The sequence below is a fragment of the Tursiops truncatus genome, chromosome 14 (genome assembly GCF_011762595.2).
Source record: "Tursiops truncatus isolate mTurTru1 chromosome 14, mTurTru1.mat.Y, whole genome shotgun sequence".
NCBI lineage: Eukaryota > Metazoa > Chordata > Mammalia > Artiodactyla > Delphinidae > Tursiops > Tursiops truncatus.
The window spans coordinates 14246413-14264632 of record NC_047047.1 but is presented as its reverse complement, the minus strand read 5'-3'; the positions used below and the strand labels follow the sequence as shown (position 1 = coordinate 14264632).

Genomic DNA, 18220 nt, shown 5'->3' with positions numbered 1-18220 from the left:
CTGTGCTCTAGGTGTCTTGAAAGCCACAGCCATCACTTCAGGTTCTCACTTCCCTCCCTGTACGCATTCTTGTTTCCGGAGTTGATGTGTGCAGCTGGGCTTCCTCGGCAACCTCCGCCTCCCACCGCGCTCCTAGCTGCTAACTCTTCCGTGTGGTTTTTTTATTTCCCCTAGGTGCTCTGGCCTCCAAAAGCAAGAAGCCATGTGTCCAGTACCTGCCCCCTGAGAAGCCCTGTGACAGTCCTGCCTCCTCCCACGGCAGCATGCTGGACTCGCCGGCCACACCCTCCACGGCCTTGGCCTCCCCAGCTGCCCCGGCCGCCACCCACTCAGAGCAAGCCCAGCCCCTCTCCCTCACCACCAAGCCAGAGACCCGGGCCCAGCTGGCTCTCCACTCGGCTACCTTCCTGTCAGCGAAGGCTGCCGCCACCTCCTCTGGCCAGATGGGCAGCCAGCCCCCCGTCTTGTCCCGGCCCCTCCCCCTGGGGTCCGTGCCCACAGCTCTGCTGACGTCCCCCCCTTCCTTCCCAGCCACTCTCCATGCCCACCAGGCCCTCCCCGTGCTCCAGGCCCAGCCTCTTTCCTTGGTCACCAAGTCTGCCCACTAAGCTGCCCACTGACCTATGCAGGCTGTCACGTGACTCATCGAGTAGTAATGATGCAGAAGAAGAAGAAGAAAAAAAAAAGGAAACTTTATTGGTCAATATTTGACCACTCTGGACTGTTCTGTAAAGTGACTGGTAACAGCAGCACTTTACATTTTGTAGATGTAACCAGTAGCTGATCTTAAGGCTTTTTTAAAAAACAAAACAAAACAAAACAAAAATCTTTAAAAAACAAGAACTGAAAAGTAGTGTGTTATTCTTCCTGTATGTGCAGCGGTGGATGGACCTGGGCAGAAGGCACCTCTGTCTCTACCTCCTGGACTCTCTGCCCTCCTGCCTCTTCCCATCACCCCCCAGCATCCCAGCTTCCCCCACCCAGCCTGCATGTTGGCCATTGCTGCCATTTCTAGCCCGCAGCCTCTTCATCTACATCCCATTCCTGGACATTCCCTTTTACCTGGCCCACATTTTTCTCCTTTGCTCAGCTCCGTGGGTTCTTGCCTTCACCTTCGTCCTCTGCCCAGTGTAAGGCTGTCACCATGTGAGAAGACACCTCGGCCTCGTTTGTCTCCACCAGCATCCCTTTTCCCTCAGTGGCCCTAATGCCCCAGTCTCCAGCTTTTGGTGGGGGAAGAGGTCTTCTGCAGTGGTTCTTCCCCGCATTTAAAGGGATTCAAGGTGCCTGCCACTTCCTCAGTGAAGAAGCCTGTGTACCACCCCCTTACCAGTCGAGATGTCCCCTCACAGCCCCAGAGTGGCAGACAGGACCTGGCTCCGAGGTCTGGCTCCTGTCACCCAGGTCCGGGCCAGCGCAATCTGCCAAAGCTCTGAAGACCCTCCTCCCTCCCCCATCACCTCACATGCTTCTTCTGTGTGTATTTCTTTTCATTTTTATGGGGTTTTTTGGAGCAATTTAAACTCCCAGTTGTTTATTTTCACAAAAGAAAATAAAATTGCAGTTGCAAGACCTTTTCTGAGTATTTTAGTCCTTTTCTTGAATCAAGCCCCCTTCTTCACACCAAGCCCTGTGTGAGATTTTTGCAGACATGCAAAGGAGGAATGCTGCTTATTGGAAGGGGATATAAATCATGCCTGACACGACTAGAAAAATTCAACCCAGTTTCCAGCCTCGAATGTACACAGACCGCTCAGTATAGATAACTGAGATACAAAGGGATGAATCTTTTTATTTTCGTTTGTCTTCTTGTAATTGCCAAGATAGGAGAGGTATCCTTGGATTGCTTTGCATGTATCTAGCACTGCAATTAATTTTTTTTGTTGTTATGGTGTTATTGAGGTATAATTCACATAACATACAATTCACCCATTTAGAGTGTACAATTTGGGACTCCCCTGGTGGTGCAGTGGTTAAGAATCCGCCTGCTAAGGCAGGGGACGCGGGTTCAGTCCCTGGTCCAGGAAGATCCCATATGTTGCGGAGCAACTAAGCCCATGCGCCACAACTACTGAGCGCGCGTGCCACAACTACTGAAGCCCGCGCTGCTAGAGACCGTGCTCCACAACAAGAGAAGCCACTGCAGTGAGAAGCGTGCGCACTACAACAAAGAGCAGCCCCCGGCTCACCGCAGCTAGAGAAAGCCTGCGTGCAGCAACGAAGACCCAGCGCAGACAAAAAAAAAAAAAAAAGCACAACACATGAAGTGTACAATGGTTTTGACTGTGTTCAAAGTTGTGTACCCATCATCACACTGGACTTCAGAACATTTTCATTACTTCAAAAAGAATCCCGGGGCTTCCCTGGTGGCGCAGTGGTTGAGAGTCCGCCTGCCGATGCAGGGGACACGGGTTCGTGCCCCGGTCCGGGAAGATCCCACATGCCGCGGAGCGGCTGCGCCCGTGGCCCATGGCCCGCTGAGCCTGCGCGTCCGAAGCCTATGCTCTGCGGCGGGAGAGCCACTGCAGTGAGAGGCCCGCGTACCGCAAAAAAAAAAAAAAAGAATCCCCGTACCCTTTAGAACTTACCCTCCACTTCCTCCTTCTCACACCCCCATCCCCACCTCCAGCCCTAAACAACCATGAAGCTACTTTTTTTTTTTAACATCTTTATTGGAGTGTAATTGCTTTACAATGTTGTGTTAGTTTCTGCTGTAAAACAAAGTGAATCAGCTATACATATACATATATCCCCATATCTCTTCCCTCTGGCGTCTCCACCCTCCCACCCTCCCTATCCCACCCCTCTAGGTGGTCACAAAGCACCCAGCTGATCTCCCTGTGCTATGCAGCTGCTTCCCACTAGCTATCTATTTTGGTAGTGTATATACGTCAGTGCTACTCTCTCACTTCGTCCCAGCTTACCCTTCCCCCTCCCCGTGTCCTCAAGTCCATTTTCTACGTCCATGAATCTACTTTTTATCTCTGGCTTTGTCTGTTCTGGACATTTCGTTTAAATGGAATCATACACTATGTGGTCCTTTCTCACTGACTTCTTTCAACAGAGTATTCTCAAGATTCATCCATGTTGTAACCTGTATCGGCACATCATTCCCTTTTTTTTATTTTTTATGATGGTAAAACAGATAAATAACAAAATTCACCACTTTAACCATTTTTAGGTGTACAATTCAGTGGCTTTAATTACCTTCACAGTGTTGTGCAACCATCACCACTGTTTCCAAAACGTTTCATCACCCCAGAGTCTCTATAACCATTAAGCAATAACTCCCTCATTCCCCTCCCTTCAGCTCCTAGTAACCTCTAATCTACTTTCTCTTTCAATGAATTTGCCTATTCTAAATATTCCATATAAATGGAATCATAAGACATTTGTCCTTTTGTGCCTGGCTTATTTAACTTAGCATGTTTTCAAGGTGCATTCATGTTGTATCAGAATTTCATTTTTTGCCCCGGACGCGCAGGTTCAGCGGCCATGGCTCACGGGCCCAGCCGCTCCGCGGCATGTGGTATCTTCCCGGACCGGGGCACGAACCCGTGTCCCATGCATCGGCAGGCGGACTCTCAACCACTGCGCCACCAGGGAAGTCCCTAGGATTTCACTTTTTTTAAGCCTTGTCTTCCTTTACCTTTTTTTGAGTACTTGCCAGATTTTTTTACCCTACTCAGACATACAGCTTTTTAAATTGTGGTAAATATAAAAAATATAAAATATATATATTATATATATAATATAATATATATATAAGTGGACAATCTAGTGGCATTAAGTACATTCACAATGTTGTGCAACCGTAACCACTAACAACTTCCAGAACCATTTCATCATCCCAAACAGAAACTCCAAACCTATTAAATATTAACTCCCCATTCCTCCCTCCCCCCAGACTTTAAGAACCTGCAATCTACTTTATAGCTTTATAAATGTGCCTATTTTAGGTACCTCATATAAGTAGAATACAGTACTTGTCCCTTCATGTCTGGCTTATTTCACTTAGCATAATGTTTTCAAGGTTCATCCATATTGTAACTTGTATTGATATCAGAACTTCATTCCTTTTTATGGCTCAATAATAGTCCATTGTATGTATAAACTACATTTTGTTTATTCATCTATTGATGAACACATGGGTTGTTTCCACAATTTGGCTATTTTGAATAATGTTGCTGTGAACTTTCACATACAAATATAACGTTTGGGGCTTCCCTGGTGGCGCAGTGGTTGAGAGTCCGCCTGCCGATGCAGGGGACGCGGGTTCGTGTCCCGGTCCGGGAAGATCCCACATGCCGCGGAGCGGCTGGGCCTGTGAGCCATGGCCGCTGAGCCTGCGCGTCCGGAGCCTGTGCTCTGCAACGGGAGAGGCCACAACAGTGAGAGGCCCGCGTACAGAAAAAAAAGAAAAAAAAAAAAAAAAATATATATATATATATATATATATATATATATATATATATAAAACGTTTGAGTCCCTGTTTTCAATTCTTCGGGATTTATATGTAGAAGTGGGATTGCTGAGTCATATTGGTAATTCTATGTTTAACATTTTGAGGAATTTGCCAAACTCTTTTTCATAGCAGCTGCAACATTTTACATTCCAATCAGCAATGTTTGAGGGCTCTAATTTCTCCACATCCTCACCAACATATTATTTTCTTTTTTTTAATACAGTTTTTAAAGGTTACACTCTATTTACAGTTATTACAAAATACTGGCTATATTCCCCATGTTGTACATTATATCTTTTAGCCTATCTTACACCCAGTAGTTTGTACCACCCACTCTCCCACTGGTAACCACTAGTTTGTTCTCTATATCTGTGAGTCTGCTTTTTTTGTTATATTCACTAGTTTGTTGTATTTTTTAGATTCCACATATAAGTGATGTCATTCAGTATTTGTCTTTATCTGTCTGACTTATTTCACTTAGCATAATGCCCTCCAAGTCCATCCACGTTGCTGCAAAAGACAAAATTTTGTGGTTTTTTTTATGTCTGAGTAGTTTTCCACCGTATATATACACCACATCTTCTTTACCCACTCATCTGTTGATGGGCATTCAGGTTGCTTTCATATCTTGGCGATTGTAAATAATGCTGCTATGAACATTGGGGTGCATGTGTCTTTTTGAATTAGCATTTATGGTTTTTTTCAGATATATAGCCGGGAATGGAATTGCTGGGTCAATATGGTAGTTCTATTTTTAGTTTTTTGGGTTTTTTTTGCGGTATGTGGGCCTCTCACTGTTGTGGCCTCTCCCGTTGCGGAGCACAGGCTCCGGACGTGCAGGCTCAATGGCCATGGCTCACGGGCCCAGCCGCTCTGCGGCATGTGGGATCTTCCCGGACCGTGGCACGAACCCGTGTCCCTTGCATCGGCAGGCAGACTCTCAACCACTGCGCCACCAGGGAAGCCCTATTTTTAGTTTTTTGAGAAGCCTCCATACTGTTTTCCACAGTGGCTGCACAGATTTACGTTCCTACCAACAGTGTACAAGGGTTCCCTTTCCTCCACAGCCTCACCAACATTTGTTATTCGTGTGTTTTTTGATGATAGCCATTATGGCAGGTGTGAGGTCATATCTCATTGTGGTTTTGATTTGCACTTCCCTGATGCATTTTCCTATTTTCTGTTTTTTTATCATAGCCATCCTAGTAGGTGTGGAGTGTGTCTCACTGTGATTTTGATTTGCATTTACCCAACTAATACTAATGATGTTGAACAACCATTCATATGTTTATTAGCCAGTTATCCCAGCACCATTTGTTGAAAAGACTAATCTTTCCCCCGTTGAACAGTCAGCACCCTTGTCAAAAATCAACTGACCATAAATATATAGGTTTATTTCCTGACCCTCAATTCTATTCCATTCATCCATATATCTTTATGCCTGTACCACACTGTCCTAATTACTGTAATTTTGTAATAAGTTTTAAAATTGGGAAATGAGAGTCGTCTGATTTTGTTCGACTTTTTCAAACCTGTATTGGCTATTCTGGGTCTCTTTCATTTTCGTATAAATTTTAGTATCAGCTTGTCAATTTCTGCAAAGATACCACCTGGGATTTGTATAGGGATTGTGTTGGTAGATCAATTTGAGGAGCATAGACATTCTAACAATTATGTCTTCCAATCCATGAATATGGGATGTATTTCCATTTATTTAGGGCTTCTTTAGTTTTTTTTAAATAATACTTTATTGTTTCAGAGTGTACGTTTTGCATTTCTTTTGTTAAATTTATTCTTAAATTTTATTTTATTATTTTTGATACTACTGTAAACGGAATTTTTCTTAATGTCATTTTTAGATTGTCTGTTGCAAGTGTATAGAAATATAATTGATTTTTATATATTGATCTCACATCTTACATCCTTGCTGAACTCGTCCTAATAAATTTTTAGAAAATCCTCAGGATTATCTTTATACAAGATCATGTTATCTGAAAACAGAGATAGTTTTACTTCTTCCTTTTCAATCTGGATGCTTCTTATTTTGTTTTCTTGCTGAATTGTCTTGGCTACTTACAGTAAGAAGTTGAGTAGAAGTGGTGGGAGCAGACATGGTTCCTTATCTCAGGAGGAAAGCATCTAGTCTTTTACCATTAACTATAATGTTAGTTGTGAGGTTTCTGTACATGCCCCCTTCAGGTTGAGGAAGTTCCCTTCTTTTCCAAATTTGTTGAGTATTTTTATCACGAAGAAGTACAAGGAAATTTAAGATTTATTCAAGTTGCACCCTACCATTCCCTTAAACCAAAATTGGTGTGAGTTAGGAGTTAGCGCTAAAATCTGCCTTCTCTACTCCTATTCTAGGTAGAAGCACTTCCTGGAGAAAAACCACACACCTGAAATAGGTGCCACAGTAGATTTGTGCCTCACATAAGCCAGGCCTATAGCCTATATCCAGTCTGTTGGTATTACCTCCCAAATTTATCTTGAGTCCAACCACTTCCCTCCATTCTCACTGTCCCTATGCTAGTCCTACTAGGACTATTGCAACAGCCTCCTACCTGATTAACTTCTAAATCCACTCTTCTCTCCCCACCACCCCAAGAGTAGATTCTTCACCCTAAGACCAGACTAATCTTCAAAAATTCCCAACTCTGGGGACTTCCCTGGTGGCACAGTGGTTAAGAATCCGCCTGCCAATGCAGGGGACATGGGTTTGAGCCCTGGTCTGGGAGTATCCCACATGCCGCAAAGCAACTAAGCCCCTGCGCCACAACTACTGAGCCTGTGCTCTAGAGCCCACGAGCCACAGCTACTGAAACCCACGTGCTCTAGGGCCCACCTGCCACAACTACTGAGCCCGCATGCCACAGCTACTGAAGCCCGCGCGCCAAGAGCCCATGCTCCACAACAAGAGAAGCCACTGCAATGAGAAGCCCGCACACCGCGACGAAGAGTAGCCCCTGCTCGCTACAACTAGAGAAAGCCCACAGCAACAAAGACCCAACGCAGCCAAAATAAATAAATAAATAATTCCCTACTCTATCTTTTCCCTACTTAAACAGCTGTAATGGATTCTCGTTCATGTTAAGATAAAATATAAAACCCTGGACATAGCCCACAAACTCTGCATGATTTGGACCCTTATTTTCTCTCCTGGCTAATAATATGGACACAAGATCAGGCTTAATAATTTGCCATTCCCCTACCTACATGCACAGACACAAGCGCACACAAACACGCACACGAGTGCACCAAGCCAATATCCTTTTTTTAAAATTGAAATATGGTTCATGGACAATATTGTTAGTTTCAGGTATACTACATAGTGATTTGACATTTGCATACATTACAAAATACATCACAATAAGTCTAGTAACCATTTGTCCTAAGCCAAATCCTTTAATGCTAGTCAAGTATTTATTTAGGGGAGGTGGAGAGAATTTTAGAAACATTCATTTACCAGTTCACTTCCTTAAGCCAGAGTCACAGTTCTGAACTAATTTGTAAAAGATTTCTCACTTCTCTCTGATTCTTATTCTCTCCTTAGTAATGAGGGTGTGTGTGAGAGATTTTCTTACAACAGAGAAACATTGAGAAGCATATTAAAGGGTTTTTTAAAGATTATTTTTATTTATTTTAATTTTATTAGTTTTAGTTTTGGCCGCGCCCCTTGGCTTGTGGAATCTTAGTTCCCCAACCAGGGATCGAACCCCAGCCACGGTAGTGAAAGCACAGAGTCCTAACCACTGGACTAAAAGGTTTTAAAATAGCAAAACAAAGTACTTTTTCCTGAAAACTATATTTACATCATATACTAGTCCTTAAAATTCTTCAGAAATTCACCTGACTAGAACTGCATGCCACATAACCCAAATATTGTACTCAGACTGCAGAAGAGTGTTATATCTCCTGGCAGCTGTAATCCTTTTTGGCAGGATTACATTTCAACCTGTGTTAATGGCAACCTAGATCATTTAATACTTAATCTGGCTGGAGGCTCTGCTCCAGTCTCATCCCCCGCCATTTTCTTTTTACTTTTTATAAATTAATTTACTATTTATTTATTTTTGGCTGTGTTGGGTCTTCGTTGCTGCGCACGGTCTTTCTCGAGTTGCGGCGGGTGGGGGCTACTCTTCGTTGCGGGGCACTGGCTTCTCACTGCGGTGGCTTCTCTTATTGTGGAGCATGGCCTCTAGGTGAGCAGGCTTTAGTAGTTGCGGAACGTGGGCTCAGTAGTTGTGGCTCACGGGCTCTAGAGCGCAGACTCAGTAGTTGTGGCGCACGGGCTTAGTTGCTCCGCGGCATGTGAGATCATCCTCGCCCAGGGCCCGAACCCGCGTCCCCTGCATTGGCAGGTGGATTCTTAACCACTGTACCACCAAGGAAGATTCATTTCTTTAAATTTTTATTGGGTGTAATTGAAATTGATTTACAATATTGTGCCAGTTTCAGGTGTACAGCAAAGTGAATCTGCCATACAAATACGTATAAAGAATGGACTTTTTAGAAAAGATCTTTGGCTACCTCGGAGGGCAGTTTCCGTGGGGTCAGGACAGAGGGGAGCAGGGTTGCAAAGGCTCCCGCTACAAAGGTGATGGGGTGGGTTTCCGTTTCCAGATTTCCACGCATTTGTGTACGGCAGGGAAAGAACCACGAGAGAGGGAGAAGGTAGAAATGTAGGCAGAAGATGGGGCGAAGAGGCGCTGGGCCACAGCGATGTCACTCCCGTGGGATCGTCCGCGGGCCAGGGAGCTCCTGCTCTGCCTATATTGTCTCATAAGTATAAGGGCAAAGAAGAAAAGGGGGAGTAACGGTCTGTAGCGGCTGCTATGTAGCAAAGAAACCAGAAAAAGGTGGATACGCCTTCCACAGGGGACAACACGGCGCCGACACCAAAAAAAGAAGTAACATCCCGGAGAAAACAGCTTAACCACACACAGCCAGGCCTTTTCCCAAGCCCCGCCCCTCGACCGGTATGGCTGCGGGAGACGCACGCAGGAAGGGGTGGGACATGAGCGCTGAGCCCGCGCGCTGATCTCGCGAGAGCAGTAGAGGGCGGAAGCGCAGTCTGTGCAGGATGAGTTTACGGGTTGTGTTCGTCTTGCTGAGCTTCGCAGCGGCGGGTAAGGCCCCCCCCCCCCCCCCCCCCGCCTCCCACAACAACTCCTCGACCCACCTCCACTAATCCCAGTCTCGCCGCCAGGCCCACCAATACTCACCGTGGCCGGTCGCCACCTGACCTCACTTCTTCCCTGCCCGACCCTCGCCACCCCTCCGCTCGCCATCAGCCCCTTCCTCTGTTTGCCCGTTGCAACGTTCTGAGGATTCCTTCCTCTCCGCCTGCCTCTCTTCAGCCAGACGGTTTCTCTGTTTCAGGCTCCACGCAGTCCACTTCTTTGCCAGTCTCCTCAGCAGTCGCTCCGAGGACAAGTCCGGCTTCTACAAGAGACTCCAAGCTCACGTTGAGCCTGCAGCCTGAGCAAGGACACAGTGACAGACTCCCTCTGAATCAGAATACCACGAAAGCCGTCCTTGGCAGTTCGGAACCCGAGCTGCAGCACAAGAATGACCGCCTTGGCAATTCCTCCAGAGACCAGTCCACCAAGTCGGTCTCCAGCCCCTCTTCTGATAACAAGGAGCCCACCAAGTCCGATTTAAACACAGTAACTGACAAAGCTCTGCAGCCTTCCAGAACTGAATCTGGGGGAAAAGTATTGCTAGACTCTGACCGCTCTTCTACCCAGCAGGAGGGAGGAGGTAAGTCTTTAGAACCACCTGAAGATGAGGAGCCCAAGGAGACTGAGGAAGGGGATACAGAGCCTGAAGAGGGTGCACCGCCCAAAGACGAGAAAGAAATGCCTGGCCCTGCCTCCAGTGAGAACCGTGGAAGCACAGTTTTGAATTCCCGGAGTAGGGAGAAGGGTGACCGTTATAAGGATAATCTTGGAAGTTCCAGTGCAGAGAGCAGCCACTTCTTTGCATATCTGGTGACAGCAGCCATTCTCGTTGCTGTCCTCTATATTGCCTACCACAATAAGCGGAAGGTAAGTCAAGAGTTGCTTTAAGAGGAGGAATGGGGGCTTCCCTGGTGGCGCAGTGGTTGAGAGTCCGCCTGCCGATGCAGGGGACACGGGTTCCTGCCCCGGTCCGGGAAGATCCCACGTGCTGTGGAGCGGCTGGGCCCGTGAGCCATGGCCGCTGAGCCTGTGCGTCCGGAGCCTGTGCTCCGCAGCGGGAGAGGCCACAACAGTGAGAGGCCCGCGTACTGCAAAAAAAAAAAAAAAAGAAAAAGAAAAAAAAGAGGAGGGATGGGATTTCCTCCATCCTGAAAGCTTGGAGTGTGGGTATCCATCACTCATCTGCCTGTAAGCACTAGGAATTTAAAAACAAACTTCAGTTTTTCCTGAGACCCTGCTAGGGTTCTTTATTCTTCTTTCAGAAATCATATATTTTCATGTCTGTTTCCTCTGAGTGCCTCTGTTGTTGCGTCAGGTGCCAAGTTTAGGACGTTATTATGCTCTGACCCAAATTAGGGTCTCCTCCCGTTATCTTGGAACTTACAATCTGTCACAGCCTGAGAGGACCTGAGTACCTGACAGTCTGTAAGTAGTTAGAGCCCTTATCTTCCTGTTTCCTCTCTCAAAAAGACAGTGCTTCCTGTCTTATTATTTCTAGCTTCCTTTCCCAAGCTTTTGTTTTCCATGTGCAGTGGCAGAAAGAATGGTTACATAGTCTTCAACACCAACAGCAGAGAGCCCAGGGACTATATTTTCTGCAGTCAGTTGAGTTTCTGATTAGACGAAAGGCCAGAAATTGCATGGATACACTCATCATTTACTTCAGCAGGGTTTGTTGTGTTGCTTAGTAACCACTCTAAGGACAAAATGATTGCATTCCTTTTTTTTTTTTAATTGAAGTATAGTTGATTTACAATGTCGTGCTAGTTTCAGGTGTACAGCACAGTGATTCAGTTATATGTATATATATTCATTTTCAGATTCTTTTCCCAAAATGATTTCATTTCTTATTCAGCCCTAAGAATTTAGTAGTTTCTGTAAGCTGGTTAAAATTGAAGGATCCAATTCATGATAGCCATAAGGCCTAGGGCTGTGAGAAATGAGGGAAGACATTTAGTAAAAGTGGTAATTCCTGGGAATTCCCTGGAAGTCCAGTGCTTAAGGTGCTGCACTTTCACTGCAGGGGGCATGGGTTTGATCCCTGGTCAGGGAACTAAGATCCTGCATGCCTCACAACACGGCCACACACACACACAAAAAAGTGGTACGTTCCTTATTCTACATCCAAGTCCTCCTCATGGAGAGTAACCTTAGGTATGAAATGAGAGTGGTAAGGTTAAGATGAAGCAAAGTGTGGGGTGAAAGAGTACATTTGCAGATAAGATAATTATCTTATCTGCACATTAATTATTGCTTAATATTAAAATAAAAGGAGGGTGGATGGGTCAGCCTGGAGGAGGCTAAGTTGGGGAGGAGCTGGTGGTTCTTTTCACCAAGTGCTCTTGAGTAAATCATACAGACCACCACAAGCTAGAGCCCAGAAGAGCCCTCCTGCATCTCTCATTTCCTGTTTAGCAGTATAAAGGATTCTGATGTAACTAGGCCCTGTCCTCCTTATAATTGTTAATAGGGCCTTTCTGTGGATGTCCTGCTCTTTTTACTGTCAGGGTCATTAGGGCCACCACATGATTACCTCTGATTTCAGAGACTGAAATATGTCATTAGAGAGTCACTTGTTAATCTCTGACTTGTTCCTTTCCCCAGATTATTGCTTTCGTCCTGGAAGGAAAAAGGTCCAAAGTTACACGGCGGCCAAAGGCCAGTGACTACCAGCGTTTGGACCAAAAGGTATGGAAGGAAGGAGGGATATGCAGTCTTACATGGGCCCAGCAGTGGGCTTGTGTTTGGCATGGCGGCAGCAGCAGCTGATTCTGGGGTGCTGTTGCCACTGCCCCGCCCTTTTCAGACCACAACATATAGACATTCATGTGAACATGTCTGTGATGTTCGAGCTAGAAGAGATTCTCAAGGCCTCTGCAACAGCTTCTTCCTTCAACAGATGAGGAAGCTCAGGCCCAGAAACATTATGATTTTTTCCCCTAAGTTCCCACTACAAGTTCCTGTGAGAAATGAGGGAAGACCTGAGGGCAACTCCCTTGGCTCCCAGCCTGTACTTTTCACACTCCATCAGCACTTCGCAAATTTTCATAGGCATGTGACTCACCCTAGGAATTGTGATTAAAAAAAAAAGCAAACTCTGTATGGGGTGAGCCTATGCTTCTTCATTTCTAGGGAGTTTCCAGGTGACACCACAGGCTGCTGGATCCACACTCCGGGTCGTAAAGCACTAGGCCACACGCCCTGGAAGCAAACAAATCCAGAAATGTAGGATCTGGGAGCTTCCAGCTCCCTAGATCAGCCCTGCAAATAGACTTCCTGAGTGCGGCCAGCCCAGGCCTCTGCCAGAAAGCAAAGCCCTCCTTCCACCCCAGAGGCAGCCTGCCTGCGTGGGGACACACTGCCTTGCTGCCGGCATGCGCCCTCCCTCCCTCTGTGCAGCCACAGCCAGGACACTGGTAAAGAGTGGTTGGTGCCCGACTTCCCACAGGGAACACAGTCCGCATACCAGTTACAAAATAAGCCGCGCAGCTCAGAATCTCTTTGTTTGCTAGCCCAGTAGGTCAGCTGCACAATATAACTCTGGCCTAGAACCTTCTCAGATAATTGACTTCAAGGATTTCTTTTCCCCTTTGTTATAATTTTTTTCTGATTAAAAAAAAAGTGCATGTAAACAATTCAAAACAATATAGGATGGTGCACAGTAGACGCCCAAGATTCCCATACGCCCTCCACCAAGTATGTCTCTTTCTAGTGTTTATTTCAAACTGACTTTTAAAATAATTTTATGTGCTATTATTTTATCAGTTGCTGTTTGTATGGTGGAGGGTCAGTTTGTCTTAATTTTGAATTTTTCTCCTGAACTTCAACTCCTATAAGATCATCCCCCCGCCACCTCCCACCCCAAGATCATAGCAGTGAGGTATATTCCTTTGGAAAAAGATGAATGTTACCAATAGATTGTATTGCTCTTGTTTCAGATTTGATTTTTCTGTTCTTGAGAACCTTGTCCTCCCTGCTGATTTGTTTCTAAATCAAGAAAAATGAAGAGAAAACTACTGTGACCTAAGAGACACACCCCCTCCTCTAGGGTTTGGTGGCAAGTCGGGGCTGGCAGAGGCAGGGGGGATTGCTTTGGGTTTTGCACCTGCACTTTGGCGAACTTGTCCTCCTGTGTTCCCGTTATTTATGCTGGTGTCTTCCAGCCTGTCCCCCTGAGTGTGAGTAGGGAAGCATGTGGGCGTGCCCAGCTGTGACCAAAGGGAGACCTCAGCCCTGGGCAGGTGACTGCTGCTGACTGCCCTCCCTCGGGTCTTGGCCCTGTCGTAAAGTTAGCCCTTGAAAACAGCATTGCACTCGCCACTACTTACCTTCGCAGACCTAGGAGAAAACTACAGGCTGTAGTCTGTTTCTACCAAGGCCTCTCCCTTTGCGGGGATGTGCCCTACAAAAGATGTAGAATGTAGTGAATGCTGATGGGCAAAGGGCTCCTTTGAACACGATTCTCTTCAAAGGCTTCAGCAGCAAACCAAAACTGCAGCTAAAAAACATGCTTTACTGCCTGCGAGTCCAGCCTGCCTAGTGCAAGCTCTTCACGTTCTTCTGACATTTTCATATTATTTAAGACGAAGTGAAGCCACTTCCATTTAGTTGTACTGAGCAGAAAACTGAACTTGGGGGTTCTGGGAGGAAAGCTGTAAAGCCACTACGCCCATCACAGATGTTTTAAAAATCACAGTTACGATTATTGAAACATTGTGTTCATCCCTACTCACCATCATTACAGAAACTTTTTGAAGGAGGGTGAGTTCATGCCTTGGGGAAGAAAGCAAGGACTGTTTGGTTTGGGTCTAAAAATTTCGAAGGGCTATTATGAAACACGTTTCCCACAAACTCTATTTTGCCTTTGTTGCCTAAAATAGACTTACATTTACAAACTGACTATACTCCCTCCTTTACCTGAATCTAGTTAATGGTCCTCTTATCTGATTAAAAACGCCAAGGCTAATTAGTAAAAATTCTCCTTCTGTCCCATGTCAGGGATTATTAAAATTTAAGAAACTCAGGGGACTTCCCTGGTGGTCCAGTGGTTAAGACTCCTTGCTCCCAATGCAGGGGGCCCGGGTTCGATCCCTGGTTGGGGAACTAGATCCCGCATTCTGCAACTAAGACCCAGTGCAGCCAAATAAATGAATAAATATTAAAAAAAAAAAAAAAAGAAACTCAGAGAGTTCCCCTGACATAACGGAGGGTAGTGTTTTGGATCAGCTTATTGTTTTATTTAAATCTGTTCTAGTTGTGCTACCCTATTATCAAGAGCCTAAAGAGAGTTGTTTCTGGGGGGGAAAAAAAAAAAAACTGAAAGAGAATAGCTGATCTCAGGGAAATGCAAAGAATGTGGGAAGTGAGAGGAACAGGATGAATTGTAGGCCATCGAAGAAGTCTGGCGGAAGAAGGGGCCATCCTGTTTGTCATGGTATCTTCCACCTCGCTTAAAACAGCCCGTGACTTTGAGTTGAGACTTTCATTCTCTGCAGGTAACATCTGTAGAGGTAAGGAATGAGGACTCTTCTTGGCATCATCCCCTAAGACCATGGTTATTTATTCCCTTTTCTGTCTCCCCTTTCCCTGCCTTTCTTCCTCCCCTCTAATGTTTTCTCTTTCTTCCTGTCTCCACTCACCCCTTTCCTTCCGTCTTCGTGCATGCCCAGATTCCCCGATCCCATTCATCCTATTTGTGGTCCAGCTTCCATTCCCTTGCCATGTATCTTCCTCATAACCTTTACAGAGTCACTTTGGTCCTTGTCTTCCTGCTAATAATGGTTTCCCAGAGGTTCAGATCCCCAGATCCAGTGGCTTGTTCTCAAAGCTCAGTCTTGTCCCTGATAGAATTGGACACTTAGACCATCAAATCAAACTTCCCCTCTTCTGGTCTCTCTGTCCTGGCTTCTGAGAACTCCTTTGTCTTACCCTGTGCTGGTGGAGAAGGCCCTCCAAGACAGGTCTTTGTCTTTTCCTTTGTCTCCCTAGAAACTCATCCATTCTTTATCCTCTGAGTGAGTGACTCCCAAGTTTTTATCCTTGGCCTAGTTCCCAAAGAACCCAGTCCTGCCGTGTGCTGAATATTTCAGCTTGGTCATCCTATTGTCACTGAAACGGAATTTCTCTCTTCTGCCCATTAAGCTGCCCCTCTCAACTGCCCAATCTCTTTAATCACCTCAACTCCAAACTGCAGACTTGTGCCGTTTTTATGTCTTATCACGAAAGTCCTATCCATTTTTAGAGAACCATCTCCAGCTACAGTCTCCATTTTCCTTGTTTCCCTGCCCCACCCACACTGCCACCCATTCCACTTCTCTCCTAGATTTTTTTTTTTCCCCAAGAGCCACCTTAATTGGTCTTCTGTCCATTTTTTGTGTATGCGAAGAGAGCAGAGTGATCTTTCCAGAGTACTTGCCGTGATCTGAAGCGTGTCTCGTGGCTTCGAGAATCAAGTTCGTGGACTCTGGTGTTCAGGGCTCCGCAGGCCGGCACTGTCCTGCCTGTCTTTCCCTGCATCCTCACTGGGCCAAAGGTCCCTCTTGTCGGGCCCGTCCAGGCCTCTGTGCCTTTTCGTCCTTGCTGCGTCCTCCAGTCCCTGGCTTCCGGTGGCTGTTTTCCAGTTAGGGCGCGTCCCCCCACCTTCTCTTCTTTCCCTTGCCTCCCCGAAACCTGTTTCCTCAGGGCCCAGCTCACGTTTGCCCATGCACCTTCCTGACTCCCCTGCCCCGCGTGATTGGCTCTTTCCATTTTACTGTAATAGCTCCTGGTAATGCCACTCACACATTTTGGAACTTGAGCAAGACAGGGCAGCCGGCATCTGCCGTCTCTGTCTGGTCTCCCCAAGAAAATGAAGCTCCTCCAGGAGCACCCAGGGCGCCATCTGCGTATCTGCCTAACGCAGGACAGTCCCCGGGGACTTGAGTTCAGTTTCTTCTTGCAAAGGAGACATGTTCTTTGTTCAGGACATCTGGCTGTGACTTAGGTCTCACACGGCTCTTTCTGGCTACTGGTTGCTGTCCCTCACTGATGGACATTGATAGTAAGGAGGAGAGCAGAAAGCAAGGTTGGTTTCAGGCCCCAAGTCGGTTGGCACCAAGTGGACGCCTAAGTATTGTTGTAGCGTCTGCAAAGCTTCACTTCTTGAGCCTCTGAGAAGTAGGTTTCTTGTGTGAAAGAGTACAAAAGAATTTAAGTTTCACTTTAGAAATTGCACTGAAAGAAATCTCCCACAACAAAGGAAAAGTTGTTTTCTGGGTAGTTGTCTTTTTGAAGATAGACTCTTTGAAGCATGTTTTCCTAGAGATTGTGCAGATGAGGGTGGCCTGGTGGGGGAGGGGAGGATCTCTCCAGCTGTGGGGGGGGGGGGCGGGGAGGCGGGCATGAGAGGTGCCCTATCCAGATGGCTCTGTGCTTCCTTTCCTGGCCCCAGTTTTTGGTGGCAGGGTGGTTTCCATTTGGAGGAATCTGTGCTTCAGAATTATTTGAAGAGTCTACCTCTGGACTCTGTGGGAGTGGAAGGCTAGTCTACCTAGAAAGGCTAAGACAACTCAGAAAGACCTGACAACTAGCTATGTACACACTGACATTTCTTTTCACATAATGGCTTTCAATGAAACTTTTGGTGACGAACTCTAAACCTCTAAAATTCCCGATAATGATTCTCATTTTCTTCCCCCATTTCACGTCATTTAATTCAAGAGCCTGCCCCCCGTTTTTGCAGGGTAACTTGCTATGTAGTGCTGCATGTGTGATGAAAGCCAGCACGCTTTGCACATGTTCTGAATCATTTGAACAGGGAAGACGAGTATGCCATACACCAGACCCTGTACTTCTGCCAGCTGTTTTGTAAAAACTCTCGCTGGGACAGTTGCGTTTGGCATTGTCTTGCTTAAGAAAGAATCCTGAGAAGAGATTCTCAAGTTTAATTGAACCATACGTCCAGAACCAAGGCTGAATCTCACCTCAGTTTCTTAAGTCACGTGTGAATTTCCTAAATATCCCGATCTAGAAACTCCTCTGTAAAGGCATTGGGTCTGAGCTGTATAGTGTTTCAAGCTGCCAACAAAGTCAGCTTCCTCACTTGTCGATATCCTTTTAATTCAGAAGTCTAACATGTTCAATAAATGGTTGATTGTTGAAATTGTTTCCCTTCTTTTTTTGTTTACCCAATTAGCAGGATACTACTGTTTTGCAATGTTTTGTATTTCCACCTTGTAACTTAATGATAATCACTTAATTTTATTTCTTTAAAGCTTATTTGGGGACTTCCCTGGTGGTCCAGTGGCTAAGGCTCCACGCTCCCAATGCAGGGGGCCTGGGTTCGATCCCTGGTTAGGGAACTAGATCCCACATGCCGCAACTAAGAGTTCGCATGCCGCAACTGAAGTTCCCACGTGCCACAACTAAAAAGATCCAGCATGCCGCAACAAAGATCCCATACGAGGCAGTGAAGGTCCTGCATGTTGCAACTAAGACCTGGCACAGCCAAATAAATAAATAAATAAATATTTTTTTTAAAAAAAAGCCTATTTGGTCTAATGACAAGTATTTTTCCACATATAATGTTTTACCTAG

At 45.9% G+C, this 18220-nt stretch overlaps 2 protein-coding genes across 2 annotated transcripts in view; both read left to right on the top strand.

Annotated features, from left to right (window-relative positions):
- The window catches only part of TCF7L1 (transcription factor 7 like 1), a 160086-nt gene extending 158512 nt beyond the window's left edge, over positions 1-1574 (top strand). The window contains exon 12 of the mRNA XM_033838096.2: positions 175-1574. Coding sequence (XP_033693987.1) covers positions 175-608 — 434 coding nt within the window. The 3' untranslated portion in view covers positions 609-1574. The remainder of the gene's footprint in view (positions 1-174) is intronic.
- A 7934-nt stretch (positions 1575-9508) lies between these two features.
- TGOLN2 (trans-golgi network protein 2) lies at positions 9509-17786 on the top strand. Its single transcript, XM_033838055.2, has 4 exons — positions 9509-9592; positions 9846-10513; positions 12251-12334; positions 13585-17786. Exons 1-4 carry the CDS (start codon positions 9547-9549, stop codon positions 13588-13590), a joined length of 804 nt encoding a protein of 267 aa, XP_033693946.1. The 5' UTR covers positions 9509-9546; the 3' UTR covers positions 13591-17786.
- Positions 17787-18220: the final 434 nt, after the last annotated feature.

What these genes read in the sequence shown, in the direction of transcription:
- TGOLN2 (XM_033838055.2), top strand. Translation starts at nt 9,547, where the DNA reads ATGAGTTTACGGGTTGTGTTCGTCTTGCTGAGCTTCGCAGCGGCGG. An exon ending in GCTGAGCTTCGCAGCGGCGG is followed by an intron (nt 9,593 to 9,845) that starts GTAAGGCCCCCC and finishes TCTCTGTTTCAG; the next exon opens with GCTCCACGCAGTCCACTTCT. An exon ending in CCTACCACAATAAGCGGAAG is followed by an intron (nt 10,514 to 12,250) that starts GTAAGTCAAGAG and finishes TCCTTTCCCCAG; the next exon opens with ATTATTGCTTTCGTCCTGGA.